General features: G+C 45.9%; 1 protein-coding gene across 1 annotated transcript in view; it reads right to left on the bottom strand.

Moving 5' to 3' along the window:
• The window catches only part of nup107 (nucleoporin 107), a 35,041-nt gene extending 18,116 nt beyond the window's left edge, over nucleotides 1-16,925 (bottom strand). Inside the window, exons 1-16 of the mRNA XM_038996796.1 lie at nucleotides 16,918-16,925; nucleotides 11,949-12,046; nucleotides 11,619-11,711; nucleotides 11,071-11,183; nucleotides 10,448-10,583; nucleotides 10,094-10,197; nucleotides 8,962-9,089; nucleotides 8,373-8,421; nucleotides 6,772-6,843; nucleotides 5,007-5,095; nucleotides 4,838-4,916; nucleotides 4,282-4,395; nucleotides 3,982-4,072; nucleotides 3,167-3,306; nucleotides 1,897-2,042; nucleotides 1,285-1,333 (exon numbers count right to left, since the gene is read on the bottom strand). Of these exons, the coding sequence (XP_038852724.1) occupies nucleotides 1,285-1,333; nucleotides 1,897-2,042; nucleotides 3,167-3,306; nucleotides 3,982-4,072; nucleotides 4,282-4,395; nucleotides 4,838-4,916; nucleotides 5,007-5,095; nucleotides 6,772-6,843; nucleotides 8,373-8,421; nucleotides 8,962-9,089; nucleotides 10,094-10,197; nucleotides 10,448-10,583; nucleotides 11,071-11,183; nucleotides 11,619-11,711; nucleotides 11,949-12,046; nucleotides 16,918-16,925 (1,509 nt within the window). The remainder of the gene's footprint in view (nucleotides 1-1,284; nucleotides 1,334-1,896; nucleotides 2,043-3,166; nucleotides 3,307-3,981; nucleotides 4,073-4,281; nucleotides 4,396-4,837; nucleotides 4,917-5,006; nucleotides 5,096-6,771; nucleotides 6,844-8,372; nucleotides 8,422-8,961; nucleotides 9,090-10,093; nucleotides 10,198-10,447; nucleotides 10,584-11,070; nucleotides 11,184-11,618; nucleotides 11,712-11,948; nucleotides 12,047-16,917) is intronic.
• Between the last annotated feature and the right edge of the window lie 4,555 nt (nucleotides 16,926-21,480).

Genomic DNA, 21,480 nt, shown 5'->3' with positions numbered 1-21,480 from the left:
TAGCTAGTAGACTGGTGTGATGTAGATAGCTAGTAGACTGGCGTGATGTAGATAGCTAGTAGACTGGCGTGATGTAGCTAGCTAGTAGACTGGCGTGATGTAGACAGCTAGTAGACTGGCGTGATAGCTAGTAGACTGGCGTGATGTCGATAGCTAGTAGACTGGCGTGATGTAGCTAGCTAGTAGACTGGCGTGATGTAGATAGCTAGTAGACTGGCGTGATGTAGATAGCTAGTAGACTGGCGTGATGTAGATAGCTAGTAGACTGGTGTGATGTAGCTAGCTAGTAGACTGGTGTGATGTAGACAGCTAGTAGACTGGTGTGATGTAGACAGCTAGTAGACTGGTGTGATGTAGATAGCTAGTAGACTGGTGTGATGTAGATAGCTAGTAGACTGGTGTGATGTAGATAGCTAGTAGACTGGTGTGATGTAGATAGCTAGTAGACTGGTATGATGTAGATAGCTAGTAGACTGGTGTGATGTAGATAGCTAGTAGACTGGTGTGATGTAGCTAGCTAGTAGACTGGTGTGATGTAGCTAGCTAGTAGACTGGTGTGATGTAGCTAGCTAGTAGACTGGTGTGATGTAGCTAGCTAGTAGACTGGTGTGATGTAGCTAGCTAGTAGACTGGTGTGATGTAGCTAGCTAGTAGACTGGTGTGATGTAGCTAGCTAGTAGACTGGTGTGATGTAGCTAGCTAGTAGACTGGTGTGATGTAGCTAGCTAGTAGACTGGTGTGATGTAGCTAGCTAGTAGACTGGTGTGATGTAGCTAGCTAGTAGACTGGCGTGATGTAGATAGCTAGTAGACTGGCGTGATGTAGATAGCTAGTAGACTGGTGTGATGTAGATAGCTAGTAGACTGGTGTGATGTAGATAGCTAGTAGACTGGCGTGATGTAGATAGCTAGTAGACTGGCGTGATGTAGATAGCTAGTAGACTGGCGTGATGTCGATAGCTAGTAGACTGGTGTGATGTAGATAGCTAGTAGACTGGTATGATGTAGATAGCTAGTAGACTGGTGTGATGTAGATAGCTAGTAGACTGGTGTGATGTAGCTAGCTAGTAGACTGGCGTGATGTAGATAGCTAGTAGACTGGTGTGATGTAGATAGCTAGTAGACTGGTGTGATGTAGCTAGCTAGTAGACTGGTGTGATGTAGCTAGCTAGTAGACTGGTGTGATGTAGCTAGCTAGTAGACTGGTATGATGTAGCTAGCTAGTAGACTGGTATGATGTACACACACACAGCTAGTTTGACAGAGCAGACAAACAGATGCTGACCTTTGACTCTGTTGCCAGCAGCTCCTCAAACACCTTCTCTAGTGTCCAGCTGGAGAGAAAAGGGAGACGGTACAATTTACATGTAGAAATATAAGGTTAGGAAGGTTAGGTTCCTGATCCTCAGCCCTCCACTAGAGGCTGGGGACCTTACTCGGCCTCCAGGTATTCTCCACTAGAGGCTGGGGATCTTACTTGGCCTCCAGGTATTCTCCACTAGAGGCTGGGGATCTTACTCGGCCTCCAGGTATTCTCCACTAGAGGCTGGGGATCTTACTCGGCCTCCAGGTATTCTCTAATAGAGGCTGAGGATCTTCCTCGGCCTCCAGGTATTCTCTAATAGAGGCTGGGGATCTTACTCGGCCTCCAGGTATTCTCTACTAGAGGGGATCTTACTTGGCCATCCAGGTATTCTCTACTAGAGGGGATCTTACTTGGCCTCCAGGTATTCTCTACTAGAGGCTGGGGATCTTACTTGGCCTCCAGGTATTCTCTACTAGAGGCTGGGGATCTTACTTGGCCTCCAGGTATTCTTTACTAGAGGCTGTAGGCAGGGCTACCCACTAAAGAGTATTGTCCCTGGGTAAGGCTACCTACTAGAGGCTAGGATCTTACTTGGCCTCTAGGTATTCTCGTGGCAGCTCCTCCAGCTCCTCGCTGCCCATTCCTGAGGACCGGACTTCCTGTTCCACCAGAGAGTCTACCAGGACCCTGAAGTACGCCCACACACTGTCCTCCCACGACTCACACACTGGGAGCAGCTAGAGGGGAGAGACAGAGAGACAAATCACTACTACCACTCTACTATAGTCCCGTCTACTACCACTCTACTATAGTCCCGTCTACTACCACTCTACTATAGTCCCGTCTACTACCACTCTACTATAGTCCCGTCTACTACCACTCTACTATAGTCCCGTCTACTACCACTCTATTATAGTCCCGTCTACTACCACTCTACTATAGTCCCGTCTACTACCACTCTACTATAGTCCCGTCTACTACCACTCTACTATAGTCCCGTCTACTACCACTCTACTATAGTCCCGTCTACTACCACTCTACTATAGTCCCGTCTACTACCACTCTACTATAGTCCCGTCTACTACCACTCTACTATAGTCCCGTCTACTACCACTCCTTATGTGAACATTGTTGTTAGATGTTTACTTTGACAATGCGTTTCACTTTCCATGAGCCCCCCCATCCTCCACCTGACCCCGCCATCCTCCTCCACCGACACCTGACCCCTCCCCCCATCCTCCTCCGCCGACACCTGACCCCTCCCCCCATCCTCCTCCTCCACCTGACCCCCCCCCCCCATCCTCCTCCTCCACCTGACCCCCCCCCCCATCCTCCTCCTCCACCTGACCCCCCCCCCATCCTCCTCCACCTGACCCCCCCCCCCATCCTCCTCCACCTGACCCCTCCCCCCATCCTCCTCCTCCACCTGACCCCCCCATCCTCCTCCTCCACCTGACCCCCCCATCCTCCTCCTCCACCTGACCCCCCCATCCTCCTCCTCCCACCTGACCCCCCCCCATCCTCCTCCACCTGACCCCCCCCCCCCATCCTCCTCCACCTGACCCCCCCCCCCCATCCTCCTCCACCTGACCCCCCCCCCCCATCCTCCTCCACCTGACCCCCCCCCCCATCCTCCTCCACCTGACCCCCCCCCCATCCTCCTCCACCTGACCCCCCCCCCATCCTCCTCCACCTGACCCCCCCCCCCCCATCCTCCTCCACCTGACCCCCCCCCCCATCCTCCTCCACCTGACCCCCCCCCCCCCATCCTCCTCCACCTGACCCCCCCCCCCATCCTCCTCCTCCTAACACACATGCAAGTGCTCCAGAGAGTCTTAGGGAGATAAGACACACAACATACCCGTTTGAGGTTCCCACTCAGAACAGCGTAGATGGCTCTCTCATATCTGCTGAAGTGTTCGTTATCAGCCATCCTCCAGCAGCACACCTTCCATACACAGCGCTGAGGGTTCCCCTCCACCGGTAGCAGCTCTGCACTGCCTGGACACACACACAGTTCCATTACAGACCATTCATAGGGACGTGTGTTTAGGGCTGTTATGGTGACCGGATTACCGCCACACACCGGCGATCACGAGTCATGACCGCAGTCAAATTCCAACGTGACCGTTTAGTCATTGGTAGTCTACCAAACTTGCTGGTCATTGGTAGTCTACCAAACTTGCTGGTCATTGGTAGTCTACCAAACTTGCTGGTCATTGGTAGTCTACCAAACTTGCTGGTCATTGGTAGTCTACCAAACTTGCTGGTCATTGGTAGTCTACCAAACTTGCTGGTCATTGGTAGTCTACCAAACTTGCTGGTCATTGGTAGTCTACCAAACTTGCTGGTCATTAGTAGTCTACCAAACTTGCTGGTCATTGGTAGTCTACCAAACTTGCTGGTCATTAGTAGTCTACCAAACTTGCTAACTGCCTGGTACTCAGCACTCTATTGTCAGGATTTATTAGACTTTTTAAAATGTAGATGATCCAATGGTCAGCATCAGTGTCTTGTAGGCTGTGTGTGGAAGGAGATGCTAAACCTGTTTATGTTCATTAAAAGGTCAATTACCGTGAGACCTGCAGTTATTTACATGACAATCACCGGCTGACAAAAGGTCACGACCGCCACTTGGTGTTATCTGTTGGTGTGAGTGTACGGTGGAGAACTGACCTCCGTTGATGTTGGGGTCGTGGTACAGCTTCCATCCCTCCAGAGTAGCAGCTCTCCATGCCTGGCCACAGCGCTTACACAGCCTCTGGGCCTACACACAACCACACGTCACTGTGACTAGAAACCAGCGCAGTATAACCCTCCCATCCACCAGGTGGCGCTGTACTGAGATCTCAAAACGCCACCCTATTACCTATACACAGCACTACTTTTGTGACCAGAGAACTATGAGCCCTGGTCAATAGCAGTGCCCTATACAGGGAACAAATGGTGCCATTTGAGAGGTCTCCTGTTTCTCACCTCGTCAGTCATGCCCGCTCGGAGGAGGGTGAAGAGGTACTTCAGCAGTCTGGCATCATCCTCTCTGTCCAGGTCTGCCAGAGGACGTCTCTGTCTGATGGGGGCGTCAGGGTCCTACAGACACACCGAGGTACTTTATGTTCTAAGTAAAACCATGTATTCCCTATCATGGCATAAGAGCATGTGTGAGTAGGAGAGAGAGAGAAAGAGAGAGCTAGATTGTAAAGATTAGGCCTAAAGGTCCCTCTTACCAGCTCAGTAACCAGGGGAACATTGAAGCCTGTGAAGAATAGGCCTAAAAGTCCCTCTTACCAGCTCAGTAACCAGGGGAACATTGAAGCCTGTGAAGAATAGGCCTAAAAGTCCCTCTTACCAGCTCAGTAACCAGGGGTACATTGAAGCCTGTGAAGAATAGGCCTAAAAGTCCCTCTTACCAGCTCAGTAACCAGGGGAACATTGAAGCCTGTGAAGAATAGGCCTAAAAGTCCCTCTTACCAGCTCAGTAACCAGGGGAACATTGAAGCCTGTGAAGAACAGGCCTAAAAGTCCCTCTTACCAGCTCAGTAACCAGGGGAACATTGAAGCCTGTGCTGGATGTGTTTCTCCTCAGTTTCAGAGCATGAAGGGTATTCTCCCTGAAAGTCAAACAGAATATTAGCCAAGGCACATGCTCTTCCTAATGACATACACGTGCTTGTCTCTCTCAAATGACTCCAGCTACTTACCAGTAGACAGACTTGGCGTAGTATTCAATGTTGTCAGAGAAGTCCCCGATTTCATCTTTGGCGATACTCTCCAACCAATCCACAACCAGCTGAGAGAGAGGAGGTGAAACAATTATGTATTACAACCATCCATCAGACCAAACAGGACTGTACCACTAGAGACGGATATAGGGGTTTACAACCATCCATCAGACCAAACAGGACTGTACCACTAGAGATAGATAATAGGGGAGGAGGTGTGTGTGTGTGTGTTTGTGTGTGTGTGTGTATACACTACTAAGTTTTAGAACACCTACTCATTCCAGGCTTTTTCTTTATTTTGTACTATTTTCTACATTGTAGAATAATAGTGAAGACGTCAAAACTATGAAATAACACATATGGAATTATGTAGTAAGCAAAAAAATTTGAAAACAGATTCTTCAAAGTAGCCACCCTTTGCCTTGATGACAGCTTTGCATACTCTTGGCATTCTCTCAACCAGCTCCATGAGGTAGTCACCTGGAATGCATTTCAATTAACAGGTGTGCCTTGTTAATTTGTGGAATTTCTTTCCTTCTTAATGCGTTTGAGCCAATCAGTTGTGTTGTGACAAGGTAGGGGTGGTATACAGAAGATAGCCCTATTTGATAAAATACCAAGTACATATTATGACAAGAACAGCTCAAATAAGCAAAGAGAAACGACAGTCCATCATTACTTTAAGACATGAAGGTCAGTCAATCTGGAAAATTTCAAGAACTCGGAGCGTTCCTTCATGTGCAGTCACAAAAACCATCAAGCGCTATGATGAAACTGTCTCTCAAGAGGACCGCCACAGGAAAGGAAGACCCAGAGTTACCTCTGCTGCAGAGAATAAGTTAGAGTTACCAGCCTCAGAAATTGCAGCCCAAATTTATTATTCACAGAGTTCAAGTAACAGACACATCTCAACATCAACTGTTCAGAGGAGACTGTGTGAATCAGGTCTTCATGGTCGAATTGCTGCAAATAAACCACTACTAAAGGACACCAATAAGAAGAAGAGACTTGCTTGGGCCAAGAAATACGAGCAATGGACGTTGGACTGGTGGAAATCTGTCCTTTGGTCTGATGAGTCCAAATTTGAGATTTTTGGTTCCAACCGCCGTGTCTTTGTGAGACGCAGAGTAGGTGAATGGATGATCTCCGCATGTGTAGTTCCCACCGTGAAGCATGGAGGAGGAGGTGTGATGGTGCTTTGCTGGTGACACTGTCTGTGATTTATTTAAAATTCAAGGCACACTTGACCAGCATGGCTACCAAAGCATTCTGCAGCGATACGCCATCCCATCTGGTTTGCGCTTAGTGGGACTATCATTTGTTTTTCAACAGGACAATGACCCAACACACCTCCAGGCTGTGTAAGGGCTATTTGACCAAGAAGGAAAGTGATGGAATGCTGCATCAGATGACCTGGCCTCCACAATCACCCAACCTCAACCAAACAAGTGCTCAGCATATGTGGGAACTCCTTCAAGACTGTTGGAAAAGCATTCCAGGTGATGCTGGTTGAGAGAATGCCAAGTGTGCAAAGCTGTCATCAAGGCAAAGGGTGGCTACTTTGAAGAATCTAAAATATATTTTGATTTGTTTAACACTTTTTTTGGTTACTACATGATACCATATGTGCCATTTCATAGTTTTGATGTCTTCACTATTATTCTACAATGTCGAAACTTTTGACTGGTACTGTATGTGTTTTTATTTATTTATGTGTGTGTGTGTGTGTGAGAGAGAGTCTAACCTGACTCTGGCGTACTACAGCATCTCTCTGGAAAAGTTGTTCCATCACCACCTTCTCACTAACACCGAGAGCCTGAGGAGAGATGGTCACACACACAGGAGAGAGGATGGTTACTCCATTTCCTTCTCTCTCTCTCTATCACCACCTTCTCACTAACACCGAGAGCCTGAGGAGAGATGGTCACACACACAGGAGAGAGGATGGTTACTCCATTTCCGTCTCTCTCTCTCTATCACCACCTTCTCACTAACACCGGGAGCCTGAGGAGAGATGGTCACACACACAGGAGAGAGGATGGTTACTCCATTTCCTTCTCTCTCTCTCTATCACCACCTTCTCACTAACACCGAGAGCCTGAGGAGAGATGGTCACACACACAGGAGAGAGGATGGTTACTCCATTTCCTTCTCTCTCTCTCTATCACCACCTTCTCACTAACACCGGGAGCCTGAGGAGAGATGGTCACACACACAGGAGAGAGGATGGTTACTCCATTTCCTTCTCTCTCTCTCTCACCACCTTCTCACTAACACCGAGAGCCTGAGGAGAGATGGTCACACACACAGGACAGAGGATGGTTACTCCATTTCCTTCTCTCTCTCTCTATCACCACCTTCTCACTAACACCGAGAGCCTGAGGAGAGATGGTCACACACACAGGAGAGAGGATGGTTACTCCATTTCCTTCTCTCTCTCTCTATCACCACCTTCTCACTAACACCGGGAGCCTGAGGAGAGATGGTCACACACACAGGAGAGAGGATGGTTACTCCATTTCCTTCTCTCTCTCTCTATCACCACCTTCTCACTAACACCGAGAGCCTGAGGAGAGATGGTCACACACACAGGAGAGAGGATGGTTACTCCATTTCCTTCTCTCTCTCTCTATCACCACCTTCTCACTAACACCGGGAGCCTGAGGAGAGATGGTCACACACACAGGAGAGAGGATGGTTACTCCATTTCCTTCTCTCTCTCTCTATCACCACCTTCTCACTAACACCGAGAGCCTGAGGAGAGATGGTCACACACACAGGACAGAGGATGGTTACTCCATTTCCTTCTCTCTCTCTCTCTCACCACCTTCTCACTAACACCGAGAGCCTGAGGAGAGATGGTCACACACACAGGACAGAGGATGGTTACTCCATTTCCTTCTCTCTCTCTCTATCACCACCTTCTCACTAACACCGAGAGCCTGAGGAGAGATGGTCACACACACAGGACAGAGGATGGTTACTCCATTTCCTTCTCTCTCTCTCTATCACCACCTTCTCACTAACACCGAGAGCCTGAGGAGAGATGGTCACACACACAGGACAGAGGATGGTTACTCCATTTCCGTCTCTCTCTCTCTATCACCACCTTCTCACTAACACCGGGAGCCTGAGGAGAGATGATCACACACACAGGAGAGAGGATGGTTACTCCATTTCCTTCTCTCTCTCTCTATCACCACCTTCTCACTAACACCGAGAGCCTGAGGAGAGATGGTCACACACACAGGACAGAGGATGGTTACTCCATTTCCGTCTCTCTATCACACAGCAAGAAACACCTGTAGTTCCCTAATGACATCGTAGTTGTAGAGGTGTACTCACAGCCACATCCATCATGATGTCATCCTCCAGCTCTGTCTGGATCCTGTCTCTGAGGGACACACAATGATGTAACAAAGTCAAACCACGCGTCTCCATAGCAACACCATTCCTCTATGTAGTGATGAGGAAAATAAATCCAAAAATAGATAGTTACATGTCGGGATATTGTTTTGGACGACATACCGTATCGACATTTTTTGGGGAGCTAGTTGGCTGTACCTACACCTAAACTTTTCCTTCATAGCTTGTTCTCTTTCAGCATTAAAACTAGTTTTGTCATGGCTCTCTCTTGTCCCTCTGCAGCAAACATATGGTGAGCATATGTTTGGAACTTCGAATCGCAATAAAATCACAATACATATCGGCATGTAAGTATTGTGATAATATCGTTTTGTGAGTTCCCTGGTAATTCACAGCCCTAATATATATTTAAAAAATAAATATAAAAAGCGAGAGAGAGAATGGAAGGCACGAACAGACAGACATGCATTTGTGGAGAGAAAAATATGACAGGGACAGGGAGCTAGAAAGAGGTAAAAAGAGAGCCAGACGGACCGCCAGACGGACCGCCAGACAGACCGACACTAACCTGTATAGAGAAGTGATGAGGCGCCAGGTGACCATCTCCTGCTGTAAAAGCCATCTCATACCAGCAGTCTTAGAGGACTTCTGTTGCCCTGGCGTTGCCCTCGATACTAGCCTCTGGAGCATGCCCACCTGGTACACACAATACACCATTATCACTGTGTGTTCATAAGGGCAGCATAGCCATACATGCACCATTATCACTGTGTGTTCATAAGAGCAGCATAGCCATACATGCACCATTATCACTGTGTGTTCATAAGGGCAGCATAGCCATACATGGACCATTATCACTGTGTGTTCATAAGGGCAGCATAGCCATACATGCACCATTATCACTGGGTGTTCATAAGGGCCGCATAGCCATACATGCACCATTATCACTGGGTGTTCATAAGGGCAGCACAGCCATACATGCACCATTGTCACTGTGTTCATAAGAGCTGCACAGCTCTACATGCACCATTATCACTGGGTGTTCATAAGAGCAGCATAGCTCTACATGCACCATTATCACTGTGTGTTCATAAGGGCAGCACAGCCATACATGCACCATTATCACTGTGTGTTCATAAGGGCAGCATAGCTCTACATGCACCATTATCACTGGGTGTTCATAAGAGCAGCATAGCCATACATGCACCATTATCACTGTGTTCATAAGGGCAGCATAGCTCTACATGCACCATTATCACTGGTGTTCATAAGAGCAGCATAGCCATACATGCACCATTATCACTGGTGTTCATAAGAGCAGCATAGCCATACATGCACCATTATCACGGTGTTCATAAGGGCAGCATAGCTATACATGCACCATTATCACTGTGTTCATAAGGGCAGCACACAGCTCTGCATATAAACACACAATGACTCACACACACATACCTTGCACATACCCACGCCTGAGGAGCAAACCTCCTGCTCTACAAACTCTTGCACACACACACACACACACACACACACACACACACGTGTTCTAAAACGCACACGGATTCTAAAACACACACGGATTTTAAAACACACACACACGGATTCTAAAACACACACACACGGATTCTAAAACACACACACGGGTTCTAAAACACACACACACAGTAGAGGGAAGTTGGTTCAGGTAAGTGAGAAAACGGTACCTTGTCTTGACAGATAGCTTCATACTCCCCCAGCAGGTCAAAGACAGCAGTGGAGGAGTGTCTGAGATAGGACTGGAGGAACTCTGGGAACAGACTGACTGACGCTGCAGGACACAGAGCGGGGGCGGGGGGGGGGGTCAAAGGTCAGTGTTGTATTCTATACATTTACAGAACGACACCTAGGCTCTGTACGACACTACCCTCTGTAACCTCTTTCCCTAAACATGGACCATGAAGTCAGTTATATGTGCTGATTTTCAGACCTGGCTGGGAAACCTGGGAAACGGAACCGCTGGCTCATCAGTGATATTAAAATCAATCAACAACCCAAGGGAGAAAATAAATAAATCTGACCAGCCTCTCCAGGATCCTCCTCCTTCAGCATTACAGAGGACATGTTGATGTCATCAGTAAAGCTGGTGTCCCCGAGTCCCAGCCCGGACAGAGGAGACGGGTACAGGCTGTTGGTCCAGTCACTGTCATCCAGGTTCTGGAGCCCAGAGGGAGACAGAGACACAATGATGCAGTACAAAAACACAGAAACAAAAATCGGCCTCAAAGTTGCATACTTGATTAAAGGTAGAGTCAGTGGAGTGACGTTGCACGAGCAGCACCGCAGATATTGCGATGAGCAAGATGCAACACTGACACAATATCTGCACGGGTTCGCTTCACACTCTTACAACATGGTAGCTACATGACCAAAACAGTGAAGAAGTTTAGCCTCACGCTCCAACGCTCTTTAGTTGTGGAAAATTGACCCACTATACCGTTTACTTTGTGCATCTACATCATATCACTGAGTCTACCTTTAATAAGAGTCAACAACTGATGAATGATGATGCAGTGTGGTTTAATTGGCTATTCTATTGGCTAGATTCTTCTGTCTCCGGATCCCCTCTTTGGAGACAGACAGAACCACACAGTGTCTGTCAGCAGACTAAACACCCAGTCAAGACTGGTATCTATCTCCTCACCATGCTCATACTGCCCAGCGGAGGTCGTGGTGTATGGATGAAACGAGGAGTCCTGCGCCCTGTTGCCAAGATGGCTGACACATCTGGGTTCCTAGCAGCAGTCTTCGGGGTGACTGTAGGGAGAGAGTAGGAATCACCACTACAGCAATTACAATAGAGTACAATCTGTTACAACAGCATAGCCTCGTCTCCAGTCATTCTGGGAGACACCAACTAGTGGATGGTGAGAGTCTGGGTTAACTGGACATTATTTCATCTAGATGTCTTTATCGTGGTGGACACCGGTTTTACCTTTAGCCAAACAATGCTCTCATAGCAGAGCCAGAGGGCTGTGTTGGTATTGAAGAGGACAGACTTACAGGACGGTTTGAAGAGGACAGACTTACAGGACGGTTTGAAGAGGACAGACTTACAGGACGGTTTGAAGAGGACAGACTTACAGGACGGTTTGAAGAGGACAGACTTACAGGACGGTTTGAAGAGGACAGACTTACAGGACGGTTTGAAGAGGACAGACTTACAGGACGGTTTGAACAGGACAGACTTACAGGACTGATTGAAGAGGGATCCAGGTGTGTGGCAGAGCAGGGAACGGGCAGGTGTGGTGGTACTACCTTGGTAGTCATCACGAGGAGAAAGGACTGGACAACAACGGTCAGGGAATATAACTGGCTAGTTACTGTTACTAAAAAGACACACCTTATGCAGTCCTATAACAGCCCCATGAGACTTCTGTTAGCTAACTATTAGTCTGAACAACAATGTGTGAACAATGAGCATCAGTAATACAGGTCTTAACTGGTATAACATAGACATAGCACAATCCACAAAGACAACAGGTAGGGAGGTTTTCCATGGCAACAGCCCAATAAGGATACAGTTGAATTGAGTCTTCTTCTGAAATGAACTCTTTCGGCGTGCTGCTCTGGTCACTTCAGCGTCCCGTACAATAGGCGACAGCAACTCATTCTGGTCCCTACACAGAGGAACCATGTTAGTTCAGATACTGTAAAGCAGGGGGTTTGCTTCAGCCCTACACAGAGGAACCATGTTAGTTCAGATACTGTAAAGCAGGGGGTTTGCTTCAGCCCTACACAGAGGAACCATGTTAGTTCAGATACTGTAAAGCAGGGGGGTTTGCTTCAGCCCTACACAGAGGAACCATGTTAGTTCAGATACTGTAAAGCAGGGGGTTTTGCTTCAGCCCTACACAGAGGAACCATGTTAGTTCAGATACTGTAAAGCAGGGGTTTTGCTTCAGCCCTACACAGAGGAACCATGTTAGTTCAGATACTGTAAAGCAGGGGGTTTTGCTTCAGCCCTACACAGAGGAACCATGTTAGTTCAGATACTGTAAAGCAGGGGGTTTGCTTCAGCCCTACACAGAGGAACCATGTTAGTTCAGATACTGTAAAGCAGGGGTTTGCTTCAGCCCTACACAGAGGAACCATGTTAGTTCAGATACTGTAAAGCAGGGGTTTTGCTTCAGCCCTACACAGAGGAAGCATGTTAGTTCAGATACTGTAAAGCAGGGGGTTTTGCTTCAGCCCTACACAGAGGAACCATGTTAGTTCAGATACTGTAAAGCAGGGGGTTTTGCTTCAGCCCTACACAGAGGAACCATGTTAGTTCAGATACTGTAAAGCAGGGGTTTTGCTTCAGCCCTACACAGAGGAACCATGTTAGTTCAGATACTGTAAAGCAGGGGGTTTGCTTCAGCCCTACACAGAGGAACCATGTTAGTTCAGATACTGTAAAGCAGGGGTTTTGCTTCAGCCCTACACAGAGGAACCATGTTAGTTCAGATACTGTAAAGCAGGGGTTTTGCTTCAGCCCTACACAGAGGAACCATGTTAGTTCAGATACTGTAAAGCAGGGGGTTTTTGCTTCAGCCCTACACAGAGGAACCATGTTAGTTCAGATTACTGTAAAGCAGGGGGTTTTGCTTCAGCCCTACACAGAGGAACCATGTTAGTTCAGATACTGTAAAGCAGGGGTTTTGCTTCAGCCCTACACAGAGGAACCATGTTAGTTCAGATACTGTAAAGCAGGGGGTTTTGCTTCAGCCCTACACAGAGGAACCATGTTAGTTCAGATACTGTAAAGCAGGGGGTTTGCTTCAGCCCTACACAGAGGAACCATGTTAGTTCAGATACTGTAAAGCAGGGGGTTTGCTTCAGCCCTACACAGAGGAACCATGTTAGTTCAGATACTGTAAAGCAGGGGTTTGCTTCAGCCCTACACAGAGGAAGCATGTTAGTTCAGATACTGTAAAGCAGGGGTTTTGCTTCAGCCCTACACAGAGGAACCATGTTAGTTCAGATACTGTAAAGCAGGGGGTTTTGCTTCAGCCCTACACAAGAGACACCATGGCCTGCTTCTGGCCCATGCTCATTGACCAGAGATAGTTTGACGGTAAACAAAGTGCTCAGAAGTAATTTATTTTGTATTTTGGAGAAACAGCTTGCGCATACAAAGACAAGTTCACCGGCGTTCTAGTGATACCTTTACTTAGGTACGTAACGACAGTTTATTGAACCCTGGCAGTAGTGGTGCCTGGAGAAATGTTGCAAATAATTTCCCCAAACGGCCCGCCCCACAAAGGAAAGGCGCCCTGTGTGAAAAATTCTATGAGAAAAAGTGGCATACTCTGAATTATCTAAAATTAGAAATCCCATATTAGGATAAATTAGGCTGTCAGCTGAGTAAGAAAATTCACAAGTTTCAAAAAAAAATTAAATAGAAAAATAAAACATTTAAAAATGGATGTTGTAAGTGTTTCTGTAGCACAGGCACCTAGCACTGTTTGGTTAGCGGTGTTTCTGTAGCACAGGCACCTAGCGCTGTTTGGTTAGCGGTGTTTCTGTAGCACAGACACCTAGCACTGTTTGGTTAATGGTGTTTCTGTAGCACAGGCACCTAGCACTGTTTGGTTAGCGGTGTTTCTGTAGCAAAGGCACCTAGCACTGTTTGGTTAACGGTGTTTCTGTAGCACAGGCACCTAGCACTGTTTGGTTAACGGTGTTTCTGTAGCACAGGCACCTAGCACTGTTTGGTTAACGGTGTTTCTGTAGCACAGGCACCTAGGACTGTTTGGTTAGCGGTGTTTCTGTAGCACAGGCACCTAGCACTGTTTGGTTAGCGGTGTTTCTGTAGCACAGACACCTAGCACTGTTTGGTTAACGGTGTTTCTGTAGCACAGGCACCTAGCACTGTTTGGTTAGCGGTGTTTCTGTAGCACAGGCACCTAGCACTGTTTGGTTAACGGTGTTTCTGTAGCACAGGCACCTAGCACTGTTTGGTTAGCAGTGTTTCTGTAGCACAGGCACCTAGCACTGTTTGGTTAACGGTGTTTCTGTAGCACAGGCACCTAGCACTGTTTGGTTAGCAGTGTTTCTGTAGCACAGGCACCTAGCGCTGTGTGGTTAGCGGTGTTTCTGTAGCACAGGCACCTAGCACTGTTTGGTTAGCGGTGTTTCTGTAGCACAGGCACCTAGCACTGTTTGGTTAGCAGTGTTTCTGTAGCACAGGCACCTAGCACTGTTTGGTTAGCGGTGTTTCTGTAGCACAGGCACCTAGCACTGTTTGGTTAGCGGTGTTTCTGTAGCACAGGCACCTAGCACTGTTTGGTTAACGGTGTTTCTGTAGCACAGGCACCTAGCACTGTTTGGTTAACGGTATTTCTGTAGCACAGGCACCTAGCGCTGTTTGGTTAGCGGTGTTTCTGTAGCACAGGCACCTAGCACTGTTTGGTTAGCGGTGTTTCTGTAGCACAGACACCTAGCGCTGTTTGGTTAGCGGTGTTTCTGTAGCACAGGCACCTAGCACTGTTTGGTTAGCGGTGTTTCTGTAGCACAGGCACCTAGCACTGTTTGGTTAGCAGTGTTTCTGTAGCACAGGCACCTAGCACTGTTTGGTTAGCGGTGTTTCTGTAGCACAGGCACCTAGCACTGTTTGGTTAGCGGTGTTTCTGTAGCACAGGCACCTAGTACTGTTTGGTTAACGGTGTTTCTGTAGCACAGGCACCTAGCACTGTTTGGTTAACGGTGTTTCTGTAGCACAGGCACCTAGCGCTGTTTGGTTAGCGGTGTTTCTGTAGCACAGGCACCTAGCACTGTTTGGTTAGCGGTGTTTCTGTAGCACAGGCACCTAGCGCTGTTTGGTTAGCGGTGTTTCTGTAGCACAGGCACCTAGCACTGTTTGGTTAGCGGTGTTTCTGTAGCACAGGCACCTAGCACTGTTTGGTTAGCAGTAATTTTGTAGCACATGATATGGAGTTTGCAAAACAAATGGCCACTGGATTGATGCAAATAATCAAGATATCATTCTGCCAGGTAGGCATAAGATACTTTGTAGTTAGTTATAATTTAATTGGGAAGGTTTTTAGGAAAGCCTTGCCATCTACCAGATGACGGTTAGGCCTATCAATAACATTGCTATATTTTCCCTGTTCCTTAAAATGTCTTACCTTGCTTCAAAAGTAGTCTATATCTTACAATAGAAACGTAGAGGCAATTATTTTATTAAGGCTTCCTCATATGCGTTCTCCTATTCTATTTGTTTTCTTTCGTTGTCAAGCAACCAAAGACTTTATCCTAGTCATATTAGCAACCCATGATAGTTGTTCCATCTTCACATCTCCCTTCTTTCTACATTTCTATTGGATATTTCCATATCTGTCCATGAAGCCTCTGAACAACGGTTTCCTGCAAATTGCACTTTGGAACATTTGTGCGTAGGCCTCTACCGCTGTGTGCACATTGCTGCGCCTAAAATGTTAAGAAACAATATTTGATCAACATTTTAAGCTAAACATTCGGGGCTCGGTTTTCCAAAAGCATCTTAAAGAACGACTGCCTTTATAAAGCAACAAATCCCTTTGAAAAACAGCCCATGTGGCATCGATATGAATCAGAAACAGTTAGCTTATTCTAGTGTCAAAATAAATTGACTACACCGTGTAAATAGGATCATTTTGGTCATAAAGTCAGTCTCGTCTAAAACAGAGTTGGACTTTGTGTGTCACAACAGGTAAATTAAGTTTGGGTTTTGATTTGACAGCTGTGGTGATTGCCCTGTCTAGCAGCTAATTTTGTTTACGTAAGACAAGACATATTGCAAAAAATTAACTTGAGAAATACTGCACCAAAACATCTTAGATGTGAAATTGCACAACTAAAACTCCATTGACAAACACGTCAACATCTATCTTAGATTAATTCTAATTTAGTATTAAGAAGCTCTAGGGAAACCGGTCCCTGATCTGTTCCATCAGCCTTATTAATTGATTTGACCTATAACGTTACCTCCACTACACTACTTTAATACGCATCGTGGGGATTAAGAAATGAATATACGCAATGCCCACTGAAAAATTACTGGATTTACGGCGTATACCCACTACTACACCACTGCCTGGCAGTCACTAAACCGGGGAAGAATTCTCTATGGGGGAAATGAATGGGAAGATACATGGCGTTGAAGCCGCACAAAACCAGAGCTAATATTACGCTAGCTACCTGTGATCCAGAATCAATATATTCCGTTAAACAAACCACAAGTTACTGAACACTTCAAATTAAATAAAACGCCAGCAAACGTGAATTACTATAAAGACCCATTAGCTAACTAGCTGGTGGTACAAACAAACCACTTGCTAGACAGCTGCAAGACACGTTCAAACGACATGTTAGCTAGCTAACTTAGCTATATATCTTTGCTAACTAACACGTTATATACTTGCCATTACAAATCTACAGTCAGCGTACTTATGTAGTACAATCACTAAATAATGTAACATAGGTCCCTGTAATTCATCTTTTTATATCAGCATAAAAAGCGTTTTACCAGTCCATGACAGCAGGATATTAACTCCACAGCAAGCTAATCCTGTTTGCTAGCTTCTACTTCTGGTTCCCGCTCGACAAGGAATTACAATCGAGCTCCAACACTGTAAATATACCCCCATTAAATAGAGCCAATATCCCATTATTTTGCGACGCAAAAATTCGTAGAATCTAAATAAAGTAATTTTAAGTGGGAAAATCAGTGTTTAATAGTTATTAAATCATATTTGAGATTATACTCGATTACTTTGGACTGATGACCGAATAAACTGCTGCCATAGAGATAGATAGAGAATTAATGTTTTTATATCTGTGCCACTATAGCGTCTGTGAGCACAGGGGCAGCGCCATTGAGGCAATTTTTATTTGAAGTAGTCCATTGTCTTATTCACGATTGTCTGAGTACTCCTGATGACCCGGTTGGGACATGACTCCAACAGAGTCATCAGGAGGGATCAGACAATAAAGTTGGAAGTCTCACCCAGTTAACTACATTACAATGGTGGAAGCTCTCAATGGAGCTACACATGCTAATATGGTCTTTCGGCCATTACAGGTCTCTATTATTCTCTATGACTGCTGCGCGTCATCTACTCCACAGGGCTGTAAAGAGTAGTCATGTTGCGCTCAATAACGGACCGTTCCTATAGCGCCACCCTCGGGCAGCAACAGTTAAATGTCCGTAATCTTTCTTTTTCCTCAGGAATTGGTTATTCTCCAGGCCTACACTTCTTTAAATAATCTCATTTACCAATGCATTCTTTCTTGATATCATGGCAATGTATTAAACATGAACTTGTAGCACGTAAAGTTATACAATAACATGTAGCTATGAGTGCAGAATGTTTCACTTTTGACACAATTTGTCTTAAAACGTAAAACAAAAGTCTATGTATTTTCATTTTTATTGTATTTTTTCTTCATGTGGTCAGTAGCAGTCCATTTCAGACGGAGAGTGCAGGGCCATATCAATGTTTCATCAAAGTCCATGTTATTTTCCTGCATGTTGAAGAACAGGAAGTATATCTGTCCACAGAATTTCCTGGAGCCCCAGAATAGCACCGTTGTGTTGTGTGTTTATATGATTCAGGCTTTCCAAGGATGCTGTGTGTTTCTGAGACAAACGTCTCAGAGGCTGGAGAAGTCCATAGACTGGCACCCTATTCCATATATAGTGAACTACTTTGACCAGAGTCTGGACGCACCCTATTCCCTATATAGTGCACTATTTTTGACTAGGGCCCTGGCACCCTATTCCCTATATAGTGCACTCCTTTTGACCAGAACCCTATGGGCCCTGGCACCCTAGTCAAAAGTAGTTCACTATATAGTGAATAGGGTTCCAGGGCCCATAGAGTTCTGGTCAAAAGTAGTGCACTATATAGGGAATAGGGTGCCAGGGCCCATATGGTTCTGGTCAAAAGTAGTGCACTATATAGGGAATAGGGTTCCAGGGCCCATAGAGTTCTGGTCAAAAGGAGTGCACTATATAGGGAACAGGGTGCCATTTTAATACACACCCATGGCGTTTCCAGCATAGAAAGGACAATACTGACAGTATAGAAGAAGTTCAATAACTGTAGAGGAACAATGGAAGGACAGTTGTAAAAACTGTTTATTTAAAAGGTATGTGTTGTGGAACAGACTCAAGGGAGAATATGTATCCCAATAACACATTGTGAGTGTTTATGTAGGCCGTTACTGTAAATAAGAATTTGTTCTTAACTGACTTGTCTAGATAAATAAAGGCAATATATATATATATATATATATATATATATATATATATATATATATATATATGTGTGTTCATCTGATAAAAGACCACTCCCTCTCCTAAGGGACCAGACTGTTATTTGCTCATTGCATGTTACAGTCTGCTAGGAACCTAAACTCCATGGAGTTACCTCACTCTGGGCAAGTCACTTCAGGCCAACGAGTTCCTCATCATTTTAACTATAGTACGCTTCCTTGGCCCAACTTACTTTATTCCCACCCCCAAGGAGTCCAATCATTGGCCTGAATGACTCCATTTCTCTGATCTGACAGCTGCTTCCATCTATCCCTGACAGGCATATCAGTTACACTAGGCTTAGCTGTAGATTCTGCAGCAGAGGCCCAGGGCAGCTGATGAGTTCATTTGCTACTGGCTTATTGTATGTACACTAGAGAGATAGAGATGACACTAGACATGACTAGTCTATCTCTACACTGCCCCTCCCCCAGTCTCCATAGACATTCCTTAAGACCCATCCTGCTGAATAGCAGCCCTATAGGAAGCAATGCGATGACAGGACCTGAGGGCCTCAGATCCTCAGATCAACATGTCATCCACGGGATTAAAGAAGAAATTAAATTATTGCAGAGTAGAGATCAGCAAGCATATTTTCAATAGATCATATGCTCTGTGATTCTATATACACAAAGAGATGTAGGATATGTATGGTATGGAGTCTGTCCAGCAGGCAGCTCTGCTCTAGCCACTGTCTGATAATGACTTTTCCCCTGACAGACAGAGATATGGAGAGACATATGGAGAGAGGGAGAGAGAGATATGGAGAGGGAGAGAGAGATATGGAGAGAGAGAGAGAAAAAGAGTGAGTGAGGGAGAGAGATTGTGATAGGGAGAGAGAGAGCACGAGAGAAAGAGAGTGGGATAGAGAGCAATAGAGAGGGAGTGGGAGAGAGAGCGAGAGAGATAGGGAGGGAGAGACAGCGAGAGAAAGAGTGGGCAAGAGAGATACATGAAACAGAATATCTGCCAATGGAGTGATAGATGACTTCTATACGAACCCGAGTCTGGGCTGCTCTGCTGTGATCTTGTATTCAACAAGACATCCCACTTCCTGCAGTATGGTACCTAGTGTGACTGGTGGTGCTGCTAACTGTGCTGTCTTTCAACTGCTTACTGCAAGATTTACATTACAGAGCAGGAACATTTCTGAAACTTCCCTTCACCTCTTGGTTCTATTCATGTATGTCTGTGTATCTGGCTGTCTCACCCTCCTCTACCTCAAAGCTACTGAGGAGTAAAGACGAAAGCAGTACCATTACAGCAGGGGTGTCCAACTCATTCCATGGAGGGCCTAGTGTCTGCTGGTTTGGGGTGTCCAACTCATTCCATGGAGGGCCTAGTGTCTGCTGGTTTGGGGTTTCCTTTCAATTATGACCTAGACAACCAGGTGAGAGTTCCTTACTAAGACCTAGACAACCAGGTGAGAGTTCCTTACTAAGACCTAGACAACCAGGTGAGAGTTCCTTACTAAGACCTAGACAACCAGGTGAGAGTTCCTTACTAAGACCTAGACAACCAGGTGGGAGTTCCTTACTAAGACCTAGACAACCAGGTGAGAGTTCCTTACTAAGACCTAGACAACCAGGTGAGCGTTCCTTACTAAGACCTAGACAACCAGGTGAGAGTTCCTTACTAAGACCTAGACAACCAGGTGAGAGTTCCTTACTAAGACCTAGACAACCAGGTGAGAGTTCCTTACTAAGACCTAGACAACCAGGTGAGAGTTCCTTACTAAGACCTAGACAACCAGGTGAGAGTTCCTTACTAAGACCTAGACAACCAGGTGAGAGTTCCTTACTAAGACCTAGACAACCAGGTGAGAGTTCCTTACTAAGACCTAGACAACCAGGTGAGAGTTCCTTACTAAGACCTAGATAACAAGGTGAAAGTTCCTTACTAGGACCTAGACAACCAGGTGAGAGTTCCTTACTGAGACCTAGACAACCAGGTGAGAGTTCCTTACTGAGACCTAGACAACCAGGTGAGAGTTCCTTACTAAGACCTAGACAACCAGGTGAGAGTTCCTTACTAAGACCTAGACAACCAGGTGAGAGTTCCTTACTAAGACCTAGACAACCAGGTGAGAGTTCCTTACTAAGACCTAGACAACCAGGTGAGAGTTCCTTACTAAGACCTAGATAACCAGGTGAGAGTTCCTTACTGAGACCTAGACAACCAGGTGAGAGTTCCTTACTAAGACCTAGATAACCAGGTGAGAGTTCCTTACTGAGACCTAGACAACCAGGTGAGAATTCCTTACTAAGACCTTGACAACCAGGTGAGAGTTCCTTACTAATCAGTGACCTTCATTTGTCAATCAAGTAGGAGCGAAAACACACAGACACTCTGCCCTCCATGGAATGAGTTTGACACATGTGCATCACAAGATGGGGAGGTGGTTAAACCACAGAGATAAAACAATCTGTATGGCTAAACCAGAGAGATAAAACAATCTGTATGGCTAAACCACAGAGATCAAACCATCTGTATGGTTAAACCACAGAGATAAAACAATCTGTATGGCTAAACCAGAGAGATAAAACAATCTGTATGGCTAAACCAGAGAGATGAAACAATCTGTATGGCTAAACCACAGAGATAAAACAATCTGTATGGCTAAACCAGAGAGATAAAACAATCTGTATGGCTAAACCAGAGAGATAAAACAATCTGTATGGCTAAACCACAGAGATAAAACAATCTGTATGGCTAAACCACAGAGATAAAACAATCTGTATGGCTAAACCAGAGAGATAAAACAATATGTAT

This window comes from Salvelinus namaycush, chromosome 6 (genome assembly GCF_016432855.1).
Source record: "Salvelinus namaycush isolate Seneca chromosome 6, SaNama_1.0, whole genome shotgun sequence".
Classification (NCBI taxonomy): Eukaryota; Metazoa; Chordata; class Actinopteri; order Salmoniformes; family Salmonidae; genus Salvelinus; species Salvelinus namaycush.
The sequence above is the reverse complement of the archived record's forward strand: the minus strand, read 5'-3'. Positions and strand labels throughout refer to the sequence as shown.